The sequence below is a fragment of the Melozone crissalis genome, unplaced genomic scaffold (assembly GCF_028551555.1).
Source record: "Melozone crissalis strain CALT ecotype California unplaced genomic scaffold, PUWL_Pcris_2 ptg000027l_1, whole genome shotgun sequence".
NCBI lineage: Eukaryota > Metazoa > Chordata > Aves > Passeriformes > Passerellidae > Melozone > Melozone crissalis.
The window spans coordinates 37770958-37793600 of record NW_026535805.1 but is presented as its reverse complement, the minus strand read 5'-3'; the positions used below and the strand labels follow the sequence as shown (position 1 = coordinate 37793600).

At 39.3% G+C, this 22643-nt stretch overlaps 2 protein-coding genes across 5 annotated transcripts in view; both read right to left on the bottom strand.

Annotated features, from left to right (window-relative positions):
- Positions 1-1999: 1999 nt before the first annotated feature.
- MTRF1L (mitochondrial translation release factor 1 like) lies at positions 2000-13241 on the bottom strand. The gene is made up of 7 exons (XM_054279816.1): positions 12809-13241; positions 11300-11379; positions 10003-10186; positions 6389-6552; positions 5355-5472; positions 3421-3557; positions 2000-2821 (listed from the first exon to the last, which is right to left on the bottom strand). Exons 1-7 carry the CDS (start codon positions 13089-13091, stop codon positions 2606-2608), a joined length of 1182 nt encoding a protein of 393 aa, XP_054135791.1. The 5' UTR covers positions 13092-13241; the 3' UTR covers positions 2000-2605.
- A 4085-nt stretch (positions 13242-17326) lies between these two features.
- The window catches only part of RGS17 (regulator of G protein signaling 17), a 70444-nt gene continuing 65127 nt past the window's right edge, over positions 17327-22643 (bottom strand). For all 4 annotated transcript variants that reach the window (XM_054279417.1, XM_054279419.1, XM_054279416.1 and 1 more), the window contains exon 5: positions 17327-19808. In XM_054279417.1, the coding sequence (XP_054135392.1) occupies positions 19620-19808 (189 nt within the window). In that variant the 3' untranslated portion in view covers positions 17327-19619. The remainder of the gene's footprint in view (positions 19809-22643) is intronic.

The following is a 22643-nucleotide window of genomic DNA, read 5'->3' as shown; positions in this document are numbered from 1 at the left end:
CGCCGGCCGCTTTTTAAAAACTTTAAATTTGGTGTCCAAAACCGCGGCAGCCAATGGCGAGGCGCCGAGGCGCCGGCCGCGACCAATGGGCGGCGGGCAGAGGGCGGGGGCCAATGGGCGGCGCGGCGGGCGGGGCCGGGCCCGCCTCTCCTTTCCCTCCGCGGCGCCAGGGAGGGACGCAAGTGGCGCGGCCGCGGCTCCCGCGCTGGCCGCTGCCGCCCGCCCCTTCCTCCCGCGCTCGGCTCCGCACCGCTCCCGGTGCCGGAGGAGCCCGCGGCTGCCGCGTCCCTGCTCCGACACGGGCCCGAGCGCAGCCTGGCGCCCAGCTACGTCTGCGTCTGCTTGTTTAAATGGACGCACCCGGGATCTCCACGTCGCCCCGAACGCGCAAAGCTCCTCTGCCGGGAAAGGATTCTCTCCCACAGTGGAGATATTCAAGGACTGCCCGGATGCAATCCTGTGCCATGTGCTCTAGGATGACCAGGCTTAAGGAGGGATGTTGGACTGCATGACCCACTGTGGTCCCTTCCAACGTGACTCATTCTGTGATTCAAGTCTGGCAGAGGATCTGGGCTACCCACCAGAAAAGAATTTATTTTATATGACCAACGCTACCAGTGGTTGAGAGCCAGCAGGAGCACTGCTGGGAGCTAGGCTGACTAGACACCAGTGCAGGAATCCCCACCACTGCTGGAAAAGCAATCTGCTCACAGCTCAAGGAGATTGCATTTGCAGACACAACATCCCTTGCATTAAAATTAATACAGAGCAAGCGAGGGACTTCAAGTCTTTACATAGTACAGCTTGACATGACAGGCCAAGGACAGTGAAATCCCCCTATGTACAGCACTATGTTCACCAGGTTTGGAATGCCTCTGTCAGCCTCCTGCCAGAGCTATGTGATGTCTGTTTTTTCTCACTATGCTCAGAGCCTTGGCACTCGCAAGGCAACAATATATTCAGTGTTTGTTCAAGAGCTAGATGAGAATACAGAGACGGGATCTGGCCAGATAGGTTACAGGCCCAAAGATCAGGAAAGGTCTAGGGTGACAAAGATCTAAACAATTACCTAAGTCTCATGCAGAAGTCCTGTGTGCAGACCTGGCCAATGGCCCTTATTTGTTGGGAAGAATACGAAACTGAACAGCAAACTCCATTTGTCACTTGGCATAAGAAGGCCTGGCTTTAAGTCACATCCATAGGACTGCCACAAGTACTCTCCAGTGATCCATTTACACTACTGATCTGGTTAGAATGAAGACTTCAGTCCCAGTTTCACGACAGTCACAACAGTCATGACATTAAAGCAGAGACCACAAGCAGTCTCAGTCTCCGTTGTCAACCGTTTTCAACTGTTCGCAACACTTTATTAGTGAAAATGGCTGATCTTTTATACACTTCCCAGTTGTTTCCCATTCAGCTGCAGAATGCTCTTATCTTTCTTCTCTTGATCTCCTTGGTTCTTCTTATTTCTCGCTCCTTTAGCTAACAGGCCCGCTGTTAGCCCCTTCCACAGGCATCTAATTATTTTACACAAAAATTGAGTCAGTTTTACTTTTTTTGTGTGCCAGTTTGGAGTTATAAAACTGCTAGGAAATACAGACTTAGTACTCATGCTTATCAGAAGAAAATATGTATGCCTCATCTTATGCACACAGACATTCCTTCATCTGAAGTTAATGAATGCATCTTAATTTAAAATACTTGGAACTTAATCATAGTTACCATGCAGTGTTTGCTAGAAAAAAAGAAGATAATCAAATCAAATCAAATGCATCAAATGTTGTAAAATGCTGTTAAATACAGACAAAACCAGTAAGTGCTGGTCATAGCACATAACTTTCAGAAGATCAATAACTTGGACATTCCATTAAAACCATAAAGGAGACACTGAAGTCAACTGGATACTAAAATATCAGTCAAACAAAAGTAATTGTAACAATTACTTTTATTTTTGACTTGAGAACAGAAACATTTGTTCCAAAACCAATTCATATGATTCCTCACTTGGCTTCCATGGCTTTTTTTTCCTCCAACAAGGGATATTCCTAAACTTGTTTTGTGTTTATAAATAAGGGCCAGAAGGACTTGAAAACATGACAGCGATACACTTTGACTCCCTTTCCCAGGATACATGTAAATGATTAATAAATATGTGGATAGATAGAGTGGGATCATTTATTTATCACTTTTTTCCAATCACTCAAACAAAATAGGAATTTTTTTTGTTCTCCCAAGTAAGCTATTTCACACTGCTGTGTGATGGTTAAGCCATAGTTTAAATGAAAACAGGAACTAGAAATAATTCCTTTTTTAATGCATGCATACCTTTTTAATCAGTTCTCAGTAGAATTTAAAAACTGCTGTTATTTTTGGTGCAGTCAAATAAACTTTTCACAAGGACTACTGCACCAATAATGTCTCATTTGAAGATAATAAAGTCCTCTATCCAGCAGGTAAGAAAAATGTTTAATATTCATGAGGGCACAAGTTGTGATGTTTTTCATGATCTGAAAACAAGTTCCATTTTCTGGGTGGTGCTCTGAGAAGCTTCTTTGCAGACCAAGGTCTACATCTGTTGTAATGGCCTGAGAAAGAACCACGTTCAGGAAGAATTATTTTTATCATTTTCTGAAATAATTTCCATTAGAGATTCATAATCAGCATATTCTCTCAGAGTTTGTATCATTTCATCAAGCATTTCTTCCCCTAGCATGAAAGACTCAACATGATGCACTGATCTGCTTATTCTGTGGTCTGTAATCCGGTCCTGTGGAAAGTTGTATGTTCTGATCTTCTCTGATCTTCCTTTAGTCCCAATCTGTTAAACAAGAAGAATCAGTTTATCATCATCTTAAAAAAATGGTGAAATAGTGATTAGACATACAAAGCAAAAGGTTTCTCTTCCTCACATGACTATACAAAATTTGTTATAGTTACATAGTACTCAGATCACTTCTACAGCTGCAGTAATTGTTCTCAAACATGTAAAAGAACAATTTTACTGCATCATTTTCTAATACTATTCTGGTTCTTCATGCTGCAATCCAGTTTGTTTCACTGGATCTCTAGGATTTCCCTACTACTGAAATTTTAAGTCTGGCTAATATACGGCCTTTACTGCTGCAGTAAAAGGCAATGCTGTTGTTCAGAGAGCTTGGGGACTCCAGAAATTTTGTTCTCCAGAGTGGCCAAGTGGAAGGCATCCCTTCCCATGGTAGGAAGGCTGGAGCTAGACTGTTTTTACGGTCCCTGCCAATCCAAACCATTCTGTGATTCTCTGACTTTTTTTTGCCTCATGTAAGTCCTTCCTGGGCTGCTGCTGCTCTGTATTTCCATTTACTACTTGCTGTTCAACAAAGGTGTTACCTCAAAGACATATGCTTGTACAGAATTAGATCACAACTAAATGAAACTTACTTGAATCTTTCGAGCATAGTTTCTCTTTTTGGTTTCTTCTTCTAGTTTGGCATTGTACAGTTTAGCACATAGCATTTGCATAGCCTTCTCTTTGTTTCTAATTTGGGATCTTTCTTGCTGACATTCAGCCACAATCCCTGTCAAAAATATCGTGACATTTAGCATTTAAGATTAACACATACTAAAAGAGCTCTGCAATTTCTGGAAGATTTTTTATATGTTATATTAGGCTGTTACATTTGGACTGGGAATGCAGAAGTCCAGGTTTATTAATGAGTAATGATACATTTTGGGAGACACATGTAGGCTGAGTTGTACAGGTGCTTTAAGCCATAAGACAAGAAATTTAATTCAGTGGAAATTTATTTCACTTGGACAATAGATGGATAATGAAATAAAAGATATGTGATGTGATCTGACTTATAAAAGACACCTTCATTACTTGTAAATTTTGGCCACAGTTCCAGGAAATGTAGAATTTAAGGAACAGTAAAATACATAAGATAGTGAGTGCCTTAGCATATGATCAGAATATAAAAAAGTGGGCACTTTTTTATTTAAAAAATTAGTAGGGTGTGCTTTCTTATCTCAAGACACACAATCAAAGGTAAGAAATGAAAAGCCCAAAAAAGGAGCAGGAAGAAGAAATACAGTACAAGCTAAGTTGTTATTTGGACTTATTAAGTAGCTCTGGTAATATTAGAGGATGATTTTATAAGATCACATAGTATTACTTTCTGAAAGACTTATTTATAAACAACATTTTGGATCACAGTGAAAGTTTATAAAAAGATTTAGGATGAGAGAAGTAGAAGAAGCAACAGGACAATTTTAAGGGAAGAGAGATCAGAGAAATGAAAAAGGGAAAGATGGAAGAGGAAAAACTCTGGAGCTAATGTGAGGTATAAACTCCCCTGTTAACTGTGTATAAGTGCAAAAAAATTGCAATACACTTTAAGATTTCTATAACACACCCTAATAACTGCCATCAGCAAAAACGAAGATCTGGTTGTTAGTTTGCTGTGTTTTTATCCAAACATACAGGCAATGCAAAACATTTTTTATCTGGGGACTCTTTTTGTCACCATATAGTGAACAGAATTTTAACCTCCCACTGCTTGCCTTCTGTTTTACTAGAGTGATGCAAAAAGTGCAGAATGGATCGATGTTTTAAACAGATACAACAAAATGGGTGGCAAAAATCTGGATACATGAAGATAAAGAAGGCTTGGGATTACCCTGAAACCATGTAAAGCCTGATGAATGTTTGTGGTAGAGAAGAGGAAAAGTTAAAATGCAATGAAAGTCAAGAAGGCTGTTGTGAATTGCTCAAATGGAAGTAAAAGGCTTAGGAATGGCAATAAAAAGCCCCCATACAACAGCTAAAATCAGGTAGTATTTGAGGGTGTATCTTATCCTTGCTATGTTTCCTAACCTGAGCCAGAGGGATGGGCCTCTTAGTTATGTGTGTCATCTACGGGAAGGGAGCCAGCAGACAAATGGGAGCTGGCATTCTGAGTAGACTCTGCAATTAAAAGTAATGTTTTAATATGAAAATAGCACAACTCTCTTTTGGAGACTTCAGTCAAGAAAATTCAGATAATTAGATTTCAAGCTACTCCATTTTTCGGTGTAATTTTCAATATTTGAAAGCTTAAATATAATTTTTTCATAGAAACTGATCTGACTCCTTTTAGAGTGTCATGTTTAATAGCAAAATTATAGCTTACCTACTGAAGCCAGTAGTCTTCACTGCTAAAAACTGGAGTGGGCACAAGATGATGCATTTAGACTAGTATGAACAGACATGAAAACTGTGTTAAACCTCTGCTCTACTGTTGCCCAGGTTCGGAAATAAAACCATTGTTTCAGAAGAAATTCTGGCAGCAGTTTTGGAATGTAAATCTTTTACTAAGGAAAGGATGAAGCAGCACCTGTTGGAATGTGAACTATCCGCACAGCACTATCGGTGGTATTGACGTGCTGGCCTCCAGCTCCACTAGCTCGCTTTGTTTCTATCCGTAGATCTTTTGGACTAATTTGCAGCCTCATCTGTCATGGGAGACAGAACAAGAGAAAAAAAGTATTTTATGTTGTTTTTATCTAGACAGATATCAAATATGCACAGTCAGTTTATTTTAGAAGGCACATTCATGCAAGATCAAACTTCTGAATGCTTACGGGTACTAATTCAAATCCACTTATAAATATATTAAGAAATCTTGGTAATCAGACCGGAATGCATCATGATGGAGACCCAGAAATCAGCCAAATAGTAACTTAATACATAATCATTGCTTAACACTAATTTTCCTCTCTTCTGAGAGCTCTGCATTCTCTTCCAGCAGAGTTAACCAATATTTGAGCTTGACTGGATGGTTTTTAAATGAAATGGAAGACATTCCCTTTTTTGGCTTTGGAGTAGAGCAATAGCCTCTGTGAGGAAGGAGCAAGACAATTTGAAGGAAGTTCAGGAAGGAGTAACATCTTTGTCAATCTGCTATGTCAACATGAAACTAAGATCAAAACAAAGCTTTCTTAGCCCATTGCTTTTAAGCAAGCAAATATAGCAAAACTGAATTATCATACATTTTAGAACAGGCAAGTGAGGACACTACAAAAATGGGAAAGAGGAAGTGCTAAAAGACGTAATCTATGAGCTTGGTAAAATGATTCAGTCTTTTGTTACTTTTCAGAAAATGTGGTTTTCCACAAAGCATGCAAGACCATCACAGGGAATTTTCAAGTCATAGTTAAGTAAACTCTCAGTGACTTTACTGAAATTAGGATTATGAGAAAAGACAGAAATTCTTTACTCCATCCCTGTGATAAAAATAAAATAACAAATATGACCTGATTTAAAATTAACATTAAAAGTCATAATGTGAGAATATCAAGAGAGGTAGAAAACACTTGGTATCAAACACTGCTCCTGGTAAATTCTGTTATACTGAAAGATAAATATTACCTCAGTGGGTTGGGGTAATATTGCAACAGTCATTGTGCTGGTGTGAATGCGTCCTTGTTTTTCTGTCTTTGGTACCCGCTGAACACGATGCACTCCTCCTTCAAACTTCATGTATTTGTAAGCCTCAACACCTGCAATACTGGCTACTGCATGTCTTAGGCCACCTTAAATAGAGAAGAAAAACACTTGTAAACCTTTAAGAACTGCTGATACTATGCTGTTATACTTCAAACAGTGTATTTACACACCACCGGCATTCGGCTCTTAAAATGATGATTTTACAATTTAAACACTTGGGCAAAATTATGCCAAAAATGCAAGAATAACCTTAAAGCCCTACATATTTACTCACACACTACCTAAAAAAGGAAAGGACTGTCAACGTCTGTTTTGTAGTGTGCAATTTAATTTTTTATATACACATATATAATTTTTTCTGGAGCAAACAGAACACAGGTTCTTGCACCTCTTACCAATACCTCCAGGCAAACACTTGACAGCAGCAGCCTACCAGCACTGAACAGCTTGGAACTTGGAAGTCAAGCCCATAGCAATCATGGCCTTGGGAGAGAGTTTGTGTTTCTACTACTCTATGATATTCTTGATCTTTCTTGTTTGTTGGTGTGCAGTACGAGTGAAGGATCAGAGATGTGATGGCACTATAAATGAACATAACTTTTCACCCATTTTTGTCTTCAATGCAACACAATTCCCAAATCCCATTCTCAGCACAGTGGATAGTGTGCCAAGGGAATGACTGAAGGCACAGGTGGCCTTGAAAGAGTATTGCTCTTCAAGCCTTGCAATATGAAAGCATAGCTGAGGAGAAGAAGAGGCACATGCTTCTCAGAAATACTGGTTTAAGCTATCTCTCAGACTAAGGAACTCAACCACAGGAACAAGACAACAGCTTTTTATAAAAGTAAAATGAAGACAATATGGAATCTGAAATTGCCCTGTGGAGCAGGAAAAAGTCACCTGCCAGTCACAGGCCACATCGTTCACCTCCATGGACATGTTCGTTCACTCATAACTTTATTAAAATATATATTGTTTTACAGTCCTGTTGGTGAAAGATTGGAAGAGGCAATTTGGCTTTCAATTTCACATCATTTTTATCCTTCTGCTTTTAGTATTTGTAGTGGCATGTGTGCCTACATGCTTAGAACAAGATGACCAAGAAACTGGTTCACATGACAGGTATTTAGGTCATACTACTTCAAACTGACTACTATCAACATAGATTTATTAAGAACTGCAGCGAAATCTAATGAAAGTTTGACAGACCTTTTATGCTGGCAGACAAGTCGTAGACCTGTTAAATGTAGTTAACTCTTGATAACTATGTGTTTGCCCCTTTTAAACAAAATGTCCCAATCTATCCTGATGTCTGATTTACTCAGAACAAGGGTATGAATTTGCACTCGTTTGTTATGTGGCATCTTAGATCAGGGAAAAGTTCCACATCTTTGTCTCTGCCTGCCACTGCAGGGTGAGAAGCAGTAGATAAATAATGACATGATTTGTGCTTCAACACGTGTGCTGAATCTTCAACATGCTATTTTTGCATAGTGGTATCCCACGGGGTAGGTCAATAGTCATTTAAGAGTGGACTGGAACATCTGTGTTTTATGGCAGCTTTATTTAACATGCTCACCTGCAGATTTCAAACTCAGGAGTTCTCTGAAATAAGGGAGACTGACATTTTAACACAGGACCTTGCTTTTACTCATGTGACCAATAAAAATGGAATGTGAGTAGGATGTAACAGCCTAGTGTCACCAGCATACTTAGCTCCACGCTTACTCAGCACAGCACAGACACTTTGAACCTGAGGGTTCAAATATCCATTTCATTGGCCATGCCATGTATAGTGCCCCTACCTCCCAATTTATCTCCAGCATCTGTTTAGATAATATGTGGTTACACAAAATCAAAAAATAACCTGCAAGTGGCTGACAAAAGCTAGGACTGCCTTTAGTTTTCCCAAGATTTACATCCTAAATGTTAATTAAGGTACATAAACAAACCCTTAGCAAAACAGACTTTAAAGTAAACATATAACCATTTAAAAACTAGCCCTTTACAAGAGAAAATATGGATAGATTTATACCAGGTTCACATATTAGTTCCATTTCCCATTTAAGGCATTAATGAGAATATCTCTGAGGGTGTGGGCTCCTTGTCCAAGGATTGAGCTTTCACCAAAAGGGCAGCCAAGCCCAACTCCCTTTTTCTTCTAATCATAGGACTGTAAGCTGAGTCAGATCTGACTTACAACTATTCCATAACTGGGAATTTTCAGCCAAATCAGTGGACTGATCCAATTAGCACAGTGGCCTCAAAACTGCTAGAGATGAGAAAGAAAAAACATACAGCTGGCTGGAAGATGAGACAGACTTTGCTTAAGCTGACTGAAACTTGCTCTGAAGGTGAAGTGTGTGAGACTGCTAAGGTTTACCCAATCCAAGTCTTGCCTCAATGGAAAGGCAACTCTCCTCTCCCCCTAGTATGTGAAAAAAAAAGACCCAGACCCTTCCTCTTTTCTGTTTACACCCATTTAATGTGTACAATGTTTATTCCATTTACCTAAGAAAAAAAGAAATAAACAGATTTCTGTTGGCTTTGAAGGCTGAACTGGTTCAGCTCCTAGCAAAACGTTTGCCTGCTCATGAGTGGGGATGAATATGATTTTGTTCCTTCAGCAACACGATGCACTCTAACATGAAGCTTCTCATCCCTATCACCAAGTGAACTGCATAAGTTTACTTGGCACATGAGCTCTTGACAATACAAGAAGTTTATTAATATTAACAAATCTAGATAATAGAAAATAAGTAATTCAAGTGTCATAAATTTTTTAAAGTATATTAATTGAATTATTAGCAGGCACTCTAGAAGGGAGCCTGAATTCATGTTCATGAACTTGAAATAAGATAATTGCTAAGAACTCTAAAGAAAGATATTAAAACAGTTTACAAATATAACACTTTTGAAACTAAATTCTAATAAAGATTTTAACAGCTGTTACAGATAAGCTATATCCAAATATCCCATTCCCTTATATTATAGATGAGATACTATTACAAATAAATTTAAAATGTTTTAGATTAAACTTCAAGAATTTTTTTAATAAAATTGATTCCTCTATGCCAATAGATCCACAATAAAAACCAGATTTTTCAATCTTCCATCAACCTAATCTATAAACAATAAAACTAGATACCAAAAAATTAGATACCTAAGTAAAACACTGCAGTCAAATAAAATTTACATAATCTTTATTAAAAAAAACCTAAACCAACATATCTGTATCACTTTCTAAATTTCCCTTTCTGCCAAGCACTTGTCTTTCAATAGTTTTAAAATGTAGAAATGAAATTACTGAAAGACAAATTTTCTTTGTAGCACTTTTGTATTTTAATAGTTTTTCTGAAATGGAGTTTCGTGCCCAAATACAGAAGCTGAAGAGAACTGTAATCAGACATTTGAAAAATATTACACTTCTAAAATTAAGATAGTGCAAATTAGTTTCCTTTACTTTGGAAATTAAAATATCATATGAATGAGTGTTTCAACTGGAATTAGGAAGTTACAGTTTTTTCATTACTGACCTAGTTCACTGGGAAAGTATTCTAATACTTCAAATTTCCACTTTTTATAAGCAGCATATCGTTGATACATATCAAATATCTCCGAGGTGAACAGCATGGCTTCCTGCCCTCCAACTCCAGCAGTTACTTCCATGACAAGATCACTCTCATCTGTTTCTTCTGAAGGAATCAAAAGCAACACTATCTGTGAATACAAAAGCACCCAGCTAAGACTCCTCTCTGACAGTGCTGTCCACACCCATCTGTAACTGATCCAGGCTGTGCTCTCCCACCCTGAGGACAGGATTCAGCCAGGCAAAGGTGTGCAAGGGTGATGCTGCATTGCAGGAAGGCTCCCTGATTCTGTTCAGGGTCACAGGAGCTACACAGGCCTCTCTTGAGCCACAGGATACATGCCTGTTCTTGTAACACAACTGAATCAGAGCCCCCCTTAATTCTACCTCAGCTGCAGAGCTAAGAAGGATGTTCATGAGCACAGTCCTTCAACAACAACACAAATGTATTATTTGTTTATTTATTTTTTAAAAAAGAGCCTCATTTGCAGAAGAAAGATATACCAAAACATAAAAATGATCAAAATTTTGCATGCTGAATCAAAATTCTGGATGATTTGCAAATGCTTTTAAATCCTCATCCTTTACTAGCATTGGGTGATGTTTCTTTCCACAGATGATGACTTCTTTTGGCAGAATCATAGATATTTACAAAAAATATTTATAAAGTGACTGTTGTATTGTTGTTGGAGGAATAAAGAATACAACCACAGCAGCTTCTACAGTTAAGTTGAAACAGTCTGTTTACCTAAGGATTTTTTTTTTGTTAAATAAAATAGATACTCTGTAAAATTTATATAAAGTAGCAGCCTAACATAGTTACATAGTACTACATTTTTTTTCAAACCCACCAGTGAGTGACACTATGTAAGTTTAACGTTTCCAAGGGCTAAAGAGTTGAACATCCATAAAGATACACCCAGACAAGACAAACTATAGCACCTATTTAAAAAGATACTTTGATTGAAATGTTTTCAGGTACAAACAGACACTTGCTTACAGGATGTCTTTATAGAACCTGATTTTTTAAAATTTTCCTTGGCTAACAGACACTGTTTGGGGACTATAACTAGCACAGTGGGGAGGAAGAAGAATTTATCACATATATCTTGATGAGAATCATAGAATGGTTTGGGTCGGAAGAGGCCTTAAATATCACCTAGTTCCAACACCCCCAAGAAGACAATTTGGCTTTGTTAATTTAAAAATGGCAAGGAAACAAGGGCTTCATAAGGGGATCTAACCTGTTGTTTCAGTTCAGCTATCTCTTCTTCACAGGAAGCAATCTCTGTTTCTGCAAGCTTCCGGAAATCTTTATTCTCATCTGAAATATTTGAGTATGGTTAATCCTCAGACATATATCAGTGCCATTCTAACAAAACCTGTGGTTTTTTTCTAACATGTGGTTATTTTAAATAAATAACCACATGAATAACTTAATTTACCAAAAAAAAAATAACACCCAAACCAAAACCATATTACCACACAACCCCTCTCTCCCTCCCTCCCTCCCTCCCCCAAAACACTAAATCTGTTAGAAAATCAAATTACTAATATGGTCTGTAAAGAAGATTCTAAGTACCTATTAAGTGTTTTCTAATCCTGTGCAGGTATAAGACATGAGAAAAATCTGAAATAAAAGAATTTCTGCTAAAACATCCAAAACTAAAATCCAAGCCAACCATAAAAAATGACAATTACTGCGCCGGTGGTCAAACAATAGCACACAGAGGTTGCACAGATTGGTTGTGAATTTTCATCCTTGTGAAACTTGGAGATACTCAAAACCTAACAGGTGAAATCCTGAGCAACTTGTGGGTGACCTTGCTTGAGCAGGAGGGTGGACTGGTGACATCCACAGGTCCTTCCCACACCAGCCATTCTGTGGCTCTAAAAAAGTATTTTCTGTATTTCAGTGTGGCAAGAACATAAAGGATTTAAAGGGCATAGAGGCTCCAAAATTGCCACTCCTTGTTAAAAGGACTAATACTCCTATCACTGTATGTAAAAATCTGAATACTACAGTTCTAGGGAATACTGGGGAATACTAGTTCTAGGGAATACTTAATCATCTAACGAATGTTTATTGATGCTAAAATAGTCCATTTCTACATTTTAGTTTTCTAACTGTTATCAAAACGAAGTTTGATTCTCAGTAAAAAAAAGCAGCCCATTATTTGGCAGAACTAAATGTGCGCAGCTTCTGACACATAACAAAGTCAAATCACGGTGTGGAGACGGCAGATCCAGGTGCTGACTTCTACGACTGCCAAAACGGAGACAGGCAGGTGGACTGGGCTGTCTTGGCAGCAAGGGGAAGATAAAAAAAAAAACTGCACGAAAACTTAGGAAGTTTTCTATCCCCGATTAGTTATCTTTGTTATTTATGAAATAGGTTCCAGCATCAGCACTTCCCACGCCGGGGGAGGTACTTTCCCCGCTCACTGGCACTGACGATCTCTGCCCGGGCTGTTTCCTCTGCCCTCGGGGGGCGCCCCGTGCTCCCGGGGGTGACACGTGCGGTGTCACCGGCCCCGCCCCGCCCGGGGACACGCGCGCCGCGCTCCCGCCACCCCGCCCGGCAGGTGCGCCGCGCCACGCGCCGGACTCCGCCCCACCCAAGGCCCGCTCGCCCAATGGCGTCAGCGCATGCAAATGAACCCCCGCCCTCTGCCCGCCGCTCGGGGCCGCTCCCCGGTGACGTAGTGGCGTCACGCTCGCGGACCCAGCCGGCCGCGCGCCGCGTCCCGCACCTTGCGCCAGCTCCCGCGTGTCGCGCAGCTCCCGCTCCTTGTCGCGCAGCCGCTGCACGCGCGCCGCCAGCTGCGGCGCCGCCCCGCCCTCGCCCCGCGCGCGCGCCTCCAGCAGGCGGCGCAGGGAGGGCGCGGCGAACAGCTCCTCCAGGCCGGGCCGTGCGCTCAGCCCGCGCCGCGCCGGCAGCTGCCATCCCACCGGCGCCGCCCGGAGGCTCCGAGGGGGCAGCGCGGCTGCTCGGTAGCCTTGCGCCGCGCGGAGAGCCCGCGAGAGCAGCCGCATGTCTGGCTGCGGCCGGAGCGTGGCCGCCCTCCCGTCGTCCGGGCGTCACTGCCGTTCCGGACACGCCCGAACGCGCTTGGCGGCCTCCCTTCCGGATTTCCGGAAGTTGCCGAAGAGACTCGGCGCTGGCTTTGGGCGCAGTCGGAAATCATCGGGTCTCCGGTGGCGGAAATGGCCGAAGGGGTTCGGCTTCCCTCGGCTCGCGCAGTCCCGCCGTGGGGCGGACTCTGATTGGCCAACGCTGGCTGGGCGGGGCTCTCCCTCATGGCCCGGCTGGGCGCCCCGAGCGCCCTCTGCAGGCCCCGGGATGGCGTGTTAGTCATTCTGAACCAAAAAAAAAAAACCAAAAAAACCCCCAAAAAACTACGAACCCCATCAAATCCTCCGTAACCCGGCTTATAGCCGGAGTTCTGAACAAGAGCCCCGGGGGTACTGAGGTTTCTACTGGAGCGGTTTAAAGTCTGCATAGGTAAAGGTGGGGTTGATGAGGAGTGTGAGCTGCAGCTTTAGATATCTGGGTTACTCTTACAGACCTTCTCCCTCCAGAAGAAATCTTCAGAATTAAAGTATGCTGGGGAGGACCGTGCAAAAATTGTGGAAGGATGTCCCCGTACTGAAAGCAGGTGCAAAATTAAGCATTTAGAGAAAAAGAAATGAATTGTCAGAGGAAGCAGAAAGGGAAATTCTAAGTGCCTTCACATCAGAAATTAGGGGTAAGACTAAACGACAGCCCATTTACACAATACAGATCTGAGTACAGTGTTTTGCATGTAAGTTTCCAGTGGGAAATCAGCGAGGATGCAGCCATTTAGGAACTATGTGTTCTGGGGTGATCTGGGCAAATCCCTTCTGAAATGCAGACCGAGTGCATATTACCTTGTTTTAGATAACATCATTAGTGAGATTCTTGGCTAAACTCAAAACAGTTTCAAGATTATATTTTATTATAAAAAATGTGCAACTATCCATAAAATTTCATTAGGCAGTATTTTGTATTACAATCATTGGAGGAGTCAGAGTTCTGTCCTTGCCTTCCTTCTGTCCTTGTTCATATCTTACCAGAACCAGGCTGTCATATCTTACAACTAAATTACAGTGTTGAAATAACAGTTACTTCCTTATGAAACATTAGTAAATTGTTATTTTCACAAATGCAGTATCAAAAGCAAGAGTAATCCTTGAAAACCTAAGTAGTTCTGGTTGTCAGAAAAGAAAATGGGGAAGTTTTTGTTCTATGATGGAAATCCAAAGGCTAGTGTGCAAGTTTGTTATTCAAAATATTAGACATTAAAATGAATGGTTAGATAAAAATGTTTTCCTATGATTTTAAGCACACAGCTTTGGACAGGTGTATTGGCAAAATACAGTGTAGCATGCATTTAAAGTAAAAATCACACTGAAAGATCTTTGTGGAGAATGTACAGTATGTGTGAGTTGTCTGGCACTGTTAAAAACCCCCAGCCATCACTTATGAAATCTCACCCACCAAAAGCTTCCTTTGCACCCTTTCCTACTGCCTGCCCATGAAGCTCCTTGAAGTCTTCTTCCAGAAGCATAAAGGAAAAATGATCCAATTTATGCTTTAGCAGACAAAATATTTTGATGTTCTATAACATCAAATAAGCATCTAACTGCTGTGTGAGCCCAGCTTGTGAAGAGACCTATGGAAAACTCAGAAAACTTAGAGTAAGGGGTAATTTAAGATAAAGCTTTTGAGAAAAAAAAAAAGTAATCTGAGTCAATGACTGATGGTCAGCCTTTGAATCACCTGAATCATATCCCTGTTTTAAATGAGAAGGATGGATTTCCACTGGATGAGTTCTTGGGTAAAGGAAGGGGCAAAATCAGGCTTTTGGTGTAAAGTTAAAATAATATGCAGCCACTGTTTCTGTCAAGTCTTTGTCCAACTGATTTTGGCACTATCATTGCTTTATTCTTTCACCCCACCAACATCACTTGTACTATTGGCAGAAGTATGCAGGACATGTTCGAACAGGGCTGATGCTTTGTCACTGCAAATGTACTCAGAATATTGGTGAACAGGATGGGACTTTTGTTGCTGTGTCCAAGTCCCAGGATGTGCTACAGTGCTACTCTTGGGTCCCTTAAAAAGTAACAGCATTATAGGCTGAGAAAATCCCTATTTGGAAGTTGACAGACATGACTCAGATCAACTTGGAGGAGACATTGCAGCTATCTGCCTATGTGCAACCTTAATTTATTGCTTTCTTCGATTTAAGGGCTCAGGCTCTATTGACTGGGTCAACAATGCCAGGAGCGAGCTTCGACATTATGGAAATACAGACTTTGCTCCTTGTGGTGTAGAGAGTTGCTAAAATTAGAGACTTTCTTGGATCAGCTTTGACTGCTCTTGAATTGGTGTTATGGAACTTCTGCTAAATGGCTTTTGCAACCACTTCCTGAATATGGAAGTTGTGGGTTCCTAACCAGGCTCACAGCATGGTCAGTCCAGCAAGCTGCTCTTACTGAAAAATCCCCACCTGATTTTAGATACTGGCTCCTTGCCATTGAGTTTGCTGCCCAGGGAATCAAGTTTAGCGTGAGATGACCTCTTAAACCCTGGCTGTTGAAGCTAGACTGTAGTTCTCCTTCATTTGCTCGGTTTAGGCCATAGCCTAGCAGCACTTCAGCATGCTTTAATTTAAAAAGTAGCTGTTGCTAGCTGAAGTGTGGTTTGTATCCACGTTCTGTTGTCCTGCAAATGAACTAGTGGACTCCACAGGTACTCAACTGAGTTATGGGCTGGCTGTGGACCTGGAGGTGCTGTGACCGCATTCCCGTAGTACCGTGCCGTAGCTGTTTAACCTGCAGCCCAGCCACCTGTGTCACCAACCTGTCACCAACCTGTCTTTTCTGCATCAAACCTTGAGTCTCCTCCACACAACATGTGCCTTCAGGCTAATCTGAATGCTCATGATACTGTCTGTGAGTTTTGCTTCATTCTGGGTGTCCCAAACTACTTTAAGCTCATTTATGTGAAAGCTGGCTGTAAACAGCTAAGTTGAACACATGTGTAACACAGTATAGATTGAGTTTCTTTTCAGCCTAAATGACAGGAAGGTTCAGAAGTATTCTGCTTATTTTTATCTCTCTGGCATTAGATTCTATCTGACAGGAATTTAAAACACCAGGCAAAAGTGACAAAAAACATAGCTCACTTTCTGTAGTGCACTTGCTATATACATTCTCATGAAAAACTGAAATACAAGTTAAATACATACTTATTTTATTCCAAGCTATAGAATAAGTGTATTTAGGCAGTTTTTCAAAGTGTATTGTACACTGCATGCACAATAAATCAGTTTAATAGCTTGACTTTTTTACAGTTTGTGTTCAAAGAACTGCATGATAGGCAATGAGATCATGTTACTTATTGTCCATTTGGACCACATCCATTTTTGTCATAAAAAAATTTGGGAAATCCAAACCAATAAATGAAATGTATATTAAATGTTTTAATGCGAGCACTTGCTCCAAGAAAGAAACTTTACATGCTATGTTAAATTTTTAAATCCTTCTCAACAGAGGATTTTAGACAATAAACTTTTAAACGTGATTTCATTGCAGTATTACACTGAAGATTGGTGTAATATTTTTCAAAATTATGTCACAGTTTCCAAATACAGATTTTGGAACCTTATGCTAGAAATCAAGGTAATATTTTAGGGCCTGCACATCTAGCTTTAAACCTGTCTTGAAAGGATGACTTGTCTGTGTTGACAAGAAGTTCTACCTGTGTGAAATATCTTATAAAGATAGCTTATGACTAGCAGGTCACCATCAAATAGTAACATTAAGAATATTCAAGTCTACATTTTTCAAGACTTATGCATGCAGTTTTGTCTCTTACACATTGCTTAGATGTGTGCACTAAATGTGTTGTGCCTCAAACACCAACAACTTGAAATTACACTATGTAAATATATACATATATGATGCTGTATATGTTTAGTACCAAGTAAATATAACTAGTCAAATGATACTAGACATATGTAGGACCATAGTTAAATTCCAATTAAGAAAAAAGCAAGAAAAATTATTTTTTTCCTAACAGCATTTCACAGTAGAAGGAGGCAGTCCTTTCTCACTGAATTTCCCCCCTCAGGATTTGTAAACATCATAGCTCGTATTCGATCAGTATCATAATTGAATATTTTATTCATAATGGTAAGTAGCTAACCAACATGAATAAAGTTGTCATAACACGGTAGCACTTTCAGACAAAACAGGTATTTATTAAAAGAAACATTTATAAATATTTTGTCTTGCATTTTAAACTACATTTTCATAAATAACAATATTTAAAAGTGCTGAATATGGTAGGATAGTCAGCAATGCCACTGTAAACAGATTTGTTTTTCCACTTTGCGGATTTTTGTTTTAGATCCCATTTTGTCAAACACTACAACAGTTAAAATATTTGCATAGGGAATAGAGAATAGCCCTTTTAATCATCTCCTGAATTCTATATAAATTACAAAACCAAATCAGTTTAAGAAACAGTTTGTTAAATTGTTCATATATATATATCCAAAAAAAGCACACAGGTTTCAAGTAAAAAGAATGACTAAAAAATTCCCCAAACCTGCTATCTGAAGCATGTTCAATAAATTAAGAAAATGAGAGGTAGTAAAACAAAGGGAAAAAAATAAGCCCCAGAAGATAAACTAAGACCTGCATGCTCCCAGTTATGGTGCCACAGCAGACGTGCCTCGGCGGCAGCAGCTCCCGCCAAAGCCGGCACCGGAGGCTGCCCGCGGGGAGTAACTGAGGGCTGGGAGCCAACTGCGCTCAGGCCAGATTCCACTCGAGGACACAACTGCAGACCCTGCAGGCCAATCGGAAGCGATGGGCTCGTGCCGTGTTCAGTCCTACGCAAGTGAGAAGAACCTTGCCTCTGAAGTCTTAGCATGGTTGTCAGTATTAAATATATATATATACGCACACAAACATTATATATATATATATTTATTTAACAAGTATTCAGAGCAATTTCTTGCTGTATCTTTAGCAGTTTATGAGGGATGCTAACACTCATTTTGCTTGTGTATGGTGGGTATGAAGATAGGGTTTTTTTAAGTTCCAAGTCACTGTCTCTTTAAACATCAAAATGTGTCCTGAAACTGGACATTCTTTGATAAAAAGGCCAAGCAAACACCTATTAAAAACACCATGGCAGCCTAGTGATGGGAGTACTGTGCTGCCTTAGCTATGATTAAGGGCTCAGTACAGGAATCTTTACCCAGGAAAGATACCCATTGTGTTTCTCTAGGCATTTTGCTTGGGTAAGATCTGTGGGTTTAGAAGCCCTTGAAGTTTTGTTTATATTACTCTCCAAACCCCTTGTTTTCAAGGAGTTGTTCAAAATCAATGAGGCTAGAAGCTAAGTCTTCTTTAACCCGCCACCTCGTAAAACGTTACTTCATTTAAAAACATTTTTTACCGGATTTAGCTTTCAAAAAAAAATATCTTACAGAACAGATGCAGTTCATCAAAATGTTCTAAAATGCTCTAAAATGCTACATGTAGGCAATCTTTTATTAAATTTCTTTATTCAAAAAACTAAATTATCAAGCTTTTTGTGTTGTTTCTTGTTTCTTTTTTTTTTTTCTGAAGTACATAACATTATACAACAGTGTTAGAACTGGATAGCCAGTCTTTAATAAATCAATTACAGTATCTGACATCTGAAATGTACATTGAAAATCTTTGTTCTTTTAACAATTAAACAATATCAGCGCATAGATTGTGTCACCCAGAAATGGATCCCTTTAAGTGATTTGTGCTTTTTTTTTTCTCCTTTTATTTTTCTTTTTCTTTGACATTGCAAACTCTGTAATGAAAATGCCACAGTTTTGGCAGTGAACAACCAGAGGAATCCTCCGCTTGATTTATTTTAAATAAACAGTGATAAATAGCTCTTTTTCTCTGTACAGAAATATTGGCTTCAAAAAGTCAGTGTATTGTACTCAGTAGAGCATGTAGAATAATGCTACACCTTAAAAATTGGCTTTTTAGTTAGTGATGTTAAAAAATGCAAGCCTCTTTCTGGTTTGCTGTAATTGTTTCTATGTACCATAGGACTGTATTGCACAAAAAAAAAGTTTTTAAATACAGCTATAATTTATATTATTGGATTAAATATTGCAACAACTAAGTGGTAAGTGAAGCAGTTTTACCTTGCACATGCAGTGTGAGGATACACAAGGAGATTGTTCATAAAACTACAAATACATCATTGCAATCTTGACTGCAGTAGGGCGAAAGGAGTGTGAAACAAATGTATTTTGGCAAATCCATTGATCCCCTCCCACGCCATCTTGAGCAAGGAGGACCTTGGTAAAAATGTAGACAGAGACCATAATATGTATTTTTTTTTCTTCACAGTAGCCTGAGTAGTGCTAAACTGTAGTTCTCCAGGAACCCAGCTCCAGATGTTATTAAACTAATTTTCTTCCATCCCACCCACCCAAAAAAAAATCAAGTTATTTTGTTTGAAAATTAAAACTAAGTTTCAGAAGTAGAGCCTGTAATACTTTCAACAAGAGACTTATAAATCTGAGAGTTCAAAAACCTTGGAAAAGAGTCTCTGTGCATCAAGGTGTATATCTGGAGCTGGGCATCTTCATACATGTGAGGGCTGGGATCCAACAAGTTTCTGTTGATCACTTCTCTCACCCGGGAATCAAGACTAACCTGAAGAAGATGAGCACAGAATAATGAAACCATAACATTGGAAAAGCAGTAATATGTCTCTTTATTTCTCAGGGCTCCATTGAACATGCTGAGTTTACCAGTTACTCAATAGTGCTCTGTGCTTCTTTCAGAACCATCACACAGTTACTGGGTAATGCACTGAGACCATCACCTCTATTTCAGTTTTGACTTGGTCTTTGCATCCCTCTTAAGATCTGTGCAATGAAATGCAGCTGTACAGCAGATTAAATGCAGTGCAACCGCAGTTTTCCAAAACATATTGTTTTACCTTAAAAAAGAATGTGTATGCATTTAAAAATGTTTCTCTGAAATGAATGTTGAGTTACCCTCATTCAGAGAGCTGTAGGTTTTTTTCTGAGCATTTATGGTTAAACTTTTTGAAGATTTCTACTCATCATTCTTATCTGGCTGCCCTAGAGATTTTTTTTTTTTTCTGTTTCTTTTTCAGGCACTACATTTGTTCCTTACAAATTACCCAGAGATTTTTATAATTTTTATTGTGTTAATCTCCCCATTGTTATTAACTATTTCTATCAGATTTTTTTCTTCTTGTCAGAACTCTTTAACATCTGGTAATTCATACTTTCAGGAGATCATATGTCCATATTGAAGTTGTTAGCAAGTTCCAGTTTTAGCTTCTCATTTACTTACCATTTGTGATGAACTCCTGTGCTTAGGCAGGCAGAAAAGGCCATATTATGTTTCGGATGAATGCCCAGATGATTTTAGAATATCCTTTAGAAATTTGAGTGAATGTACAGTTTATCCACAAAATGCTATAAAACCTAGTAAATTAATGCGTTCTGGATTAAATGAAATGGCAGTAGCAGCAAGGCCCACTGGGACAGCAAAGGTTTACTCAGCTAAGAAGAAAAGGGCTAAAATCCTGAGTAGATAAATGTCAAGAAGAGATCAGTTAAGAAACTGTGATTTACACCAAGGTGCAATCTGACTCTACGGCTCTGCAACTGTACAAAGATACTCATACTGTCTGAAGGGTTGACTTCAACCTTGATACACAAAGGATGGTAACCAAGATGAAAACTCAGAATATGTTTGGATTTGTGAGCCTGTGCTTTCATACATGGTGAAACAAAGTCTTTGAAAAATGCTGATGTGTTGTCATATAGTATGGTACAGCATTGAGAAGTAAATATACATTTTCATTCTGTCTTCAGATTCTACCAGCTGTAGAATCTGGCACTGTTGTTTTGTTAGTGTACTGGAGTATGCTACTGACAGAGCAGACAAGCTTTCTCCTCTAATATTTGCTGTCACTTGGTTGTCAGTCACAAGGCACAACTATGAGAGACCAGTGGTGCTGCTCAGCCAGTGAGTGTAGGCAGGAGTACAGTACTAAGGCAGTTTTGAGTGGCAGTGTTGCAACCATGTGCCTTCAGAATGTGTTTGAGCAGATTTCAAGCCCAAACCATTGCATCTCTACAGCACAGAAAGGACACTAAGATTTAAGCAATTCGCCCTCTGACACCCAGGCACACACATTTATATCAACAAAAACAGTTTGTGCAGCTAATTGGTTCTTCAATATCAAACATAATAGCTGGGATAAAAACCCCTCAAATTTGGCAGGATAGTGGGGTTTTGAGCCACTGAGCATAATAAAAGTTAATTGCACTCAGAGAATGCAAAACCCAAAATTAATTATGGAACTGTTAATTTGCATTGTATTTTTTCAGTGACTCACTAAAGCCAGATGGCAAAACTAGTTGTAATTACTAAAGGTATTTTTTTGCTAAACAGATGAATACCAAGTATCTGTTTAGAACACTAAGACCTTCTGCCTCAATAAGTTCTTTACTGTACCAGTCATGCTAAATATATCAGCTCTTCTGCCAAAAGGTAACATCTGGAAAGGGATGCTTGGATGAACAAGAATTTTTCAGTTCCCATGCTGTTCTAATGCATTGCAAACAGTTCTTTTTTGCTTCCTAAGATTTCCAGTATGGGCAGGAGCAACCGGATTGATTTGTATGCATCCAGTGCACCAAATTTGTGAGTAGCTCTGTTAAACAATGCTTGGTTAGTGTTTGAATTTTAAATGCTGATTTGCCTTAGCTTAAAAAGACAAATGAGCATTCATCACATACCTATCTGGTAAAAATAATATAGAAGAATATTAGAGTAAAAACTTATTATTAGCTTGTTGTATTGGCAATTGTATTTCACTCCAAAGTAAAAGTAGATACTATGGCACAAGAGAAGATAATGGAGCTATAATTCACTTTTGGCTTCATTCATATGAATGAAGTTGCAAATTATTACTGAATGTAGTGAAAAAGTAAAATGTAGAAAGGAAGTTCCACAGTGAGCATAAATTAGCATAATGCCATTGAGTAGAAATTCAAATGCAATGCACAAAGACAAGGCAAGGAAAAGTACATTATGTGGCCTAAGAAAAACTCTATAGTGCTTATATATTTATGTATTTCTTTGTACTATAAAACATGGTTTGATAGGGATGCTTTTTCTTTACTACAGGTGAAGATAATTTTAAATTTTTTCTATTTCAGTTAAAGGGTTGAATAAAATTTTATAAAATTCCCTAGATATTATACATTTCATTAGATAAAACATGTCATCTTCATTCTTGGACCCTCACATAGGAATAACCAGTGGAAATTCAGATTTTCTCCCAGACAATTGCAGCAGCAGATAAATCTATAAAGATTCTGATTTAAATTCCTTCAGTTTGGTGCTTTTTCTCCAGAAATCAATTTGCATTTGCATTACTTATTTCCTCTCTCTGTCCAACATGTGGCATTACTAAAGAGGCAAACCCATTTCTCAGCTTTC

Coding starts and splice junctions, on each gene's coding strand:
- MTRF1L (XM_054279816.1), bottom strand. CDS start 13,091: ATGCGGCTGCTCTCGCGGGCTCTCCGCGCGGCGCAAGGCTACCGAGCA. Junction 10,187..11,299: donor TAGCTGAACTGAAACAACAG/GTTAGATCCCCT, acceptor TTGTATTCACAG/ATAGTGTTGCTTTTGATTCC. Junction 5,473..6,388: donor TATTACCCCAACCCACTGAG/GTAATATTTATC, acceptor CTCCCATGACAG/ATGAGGCTGCAAATTAGTCC.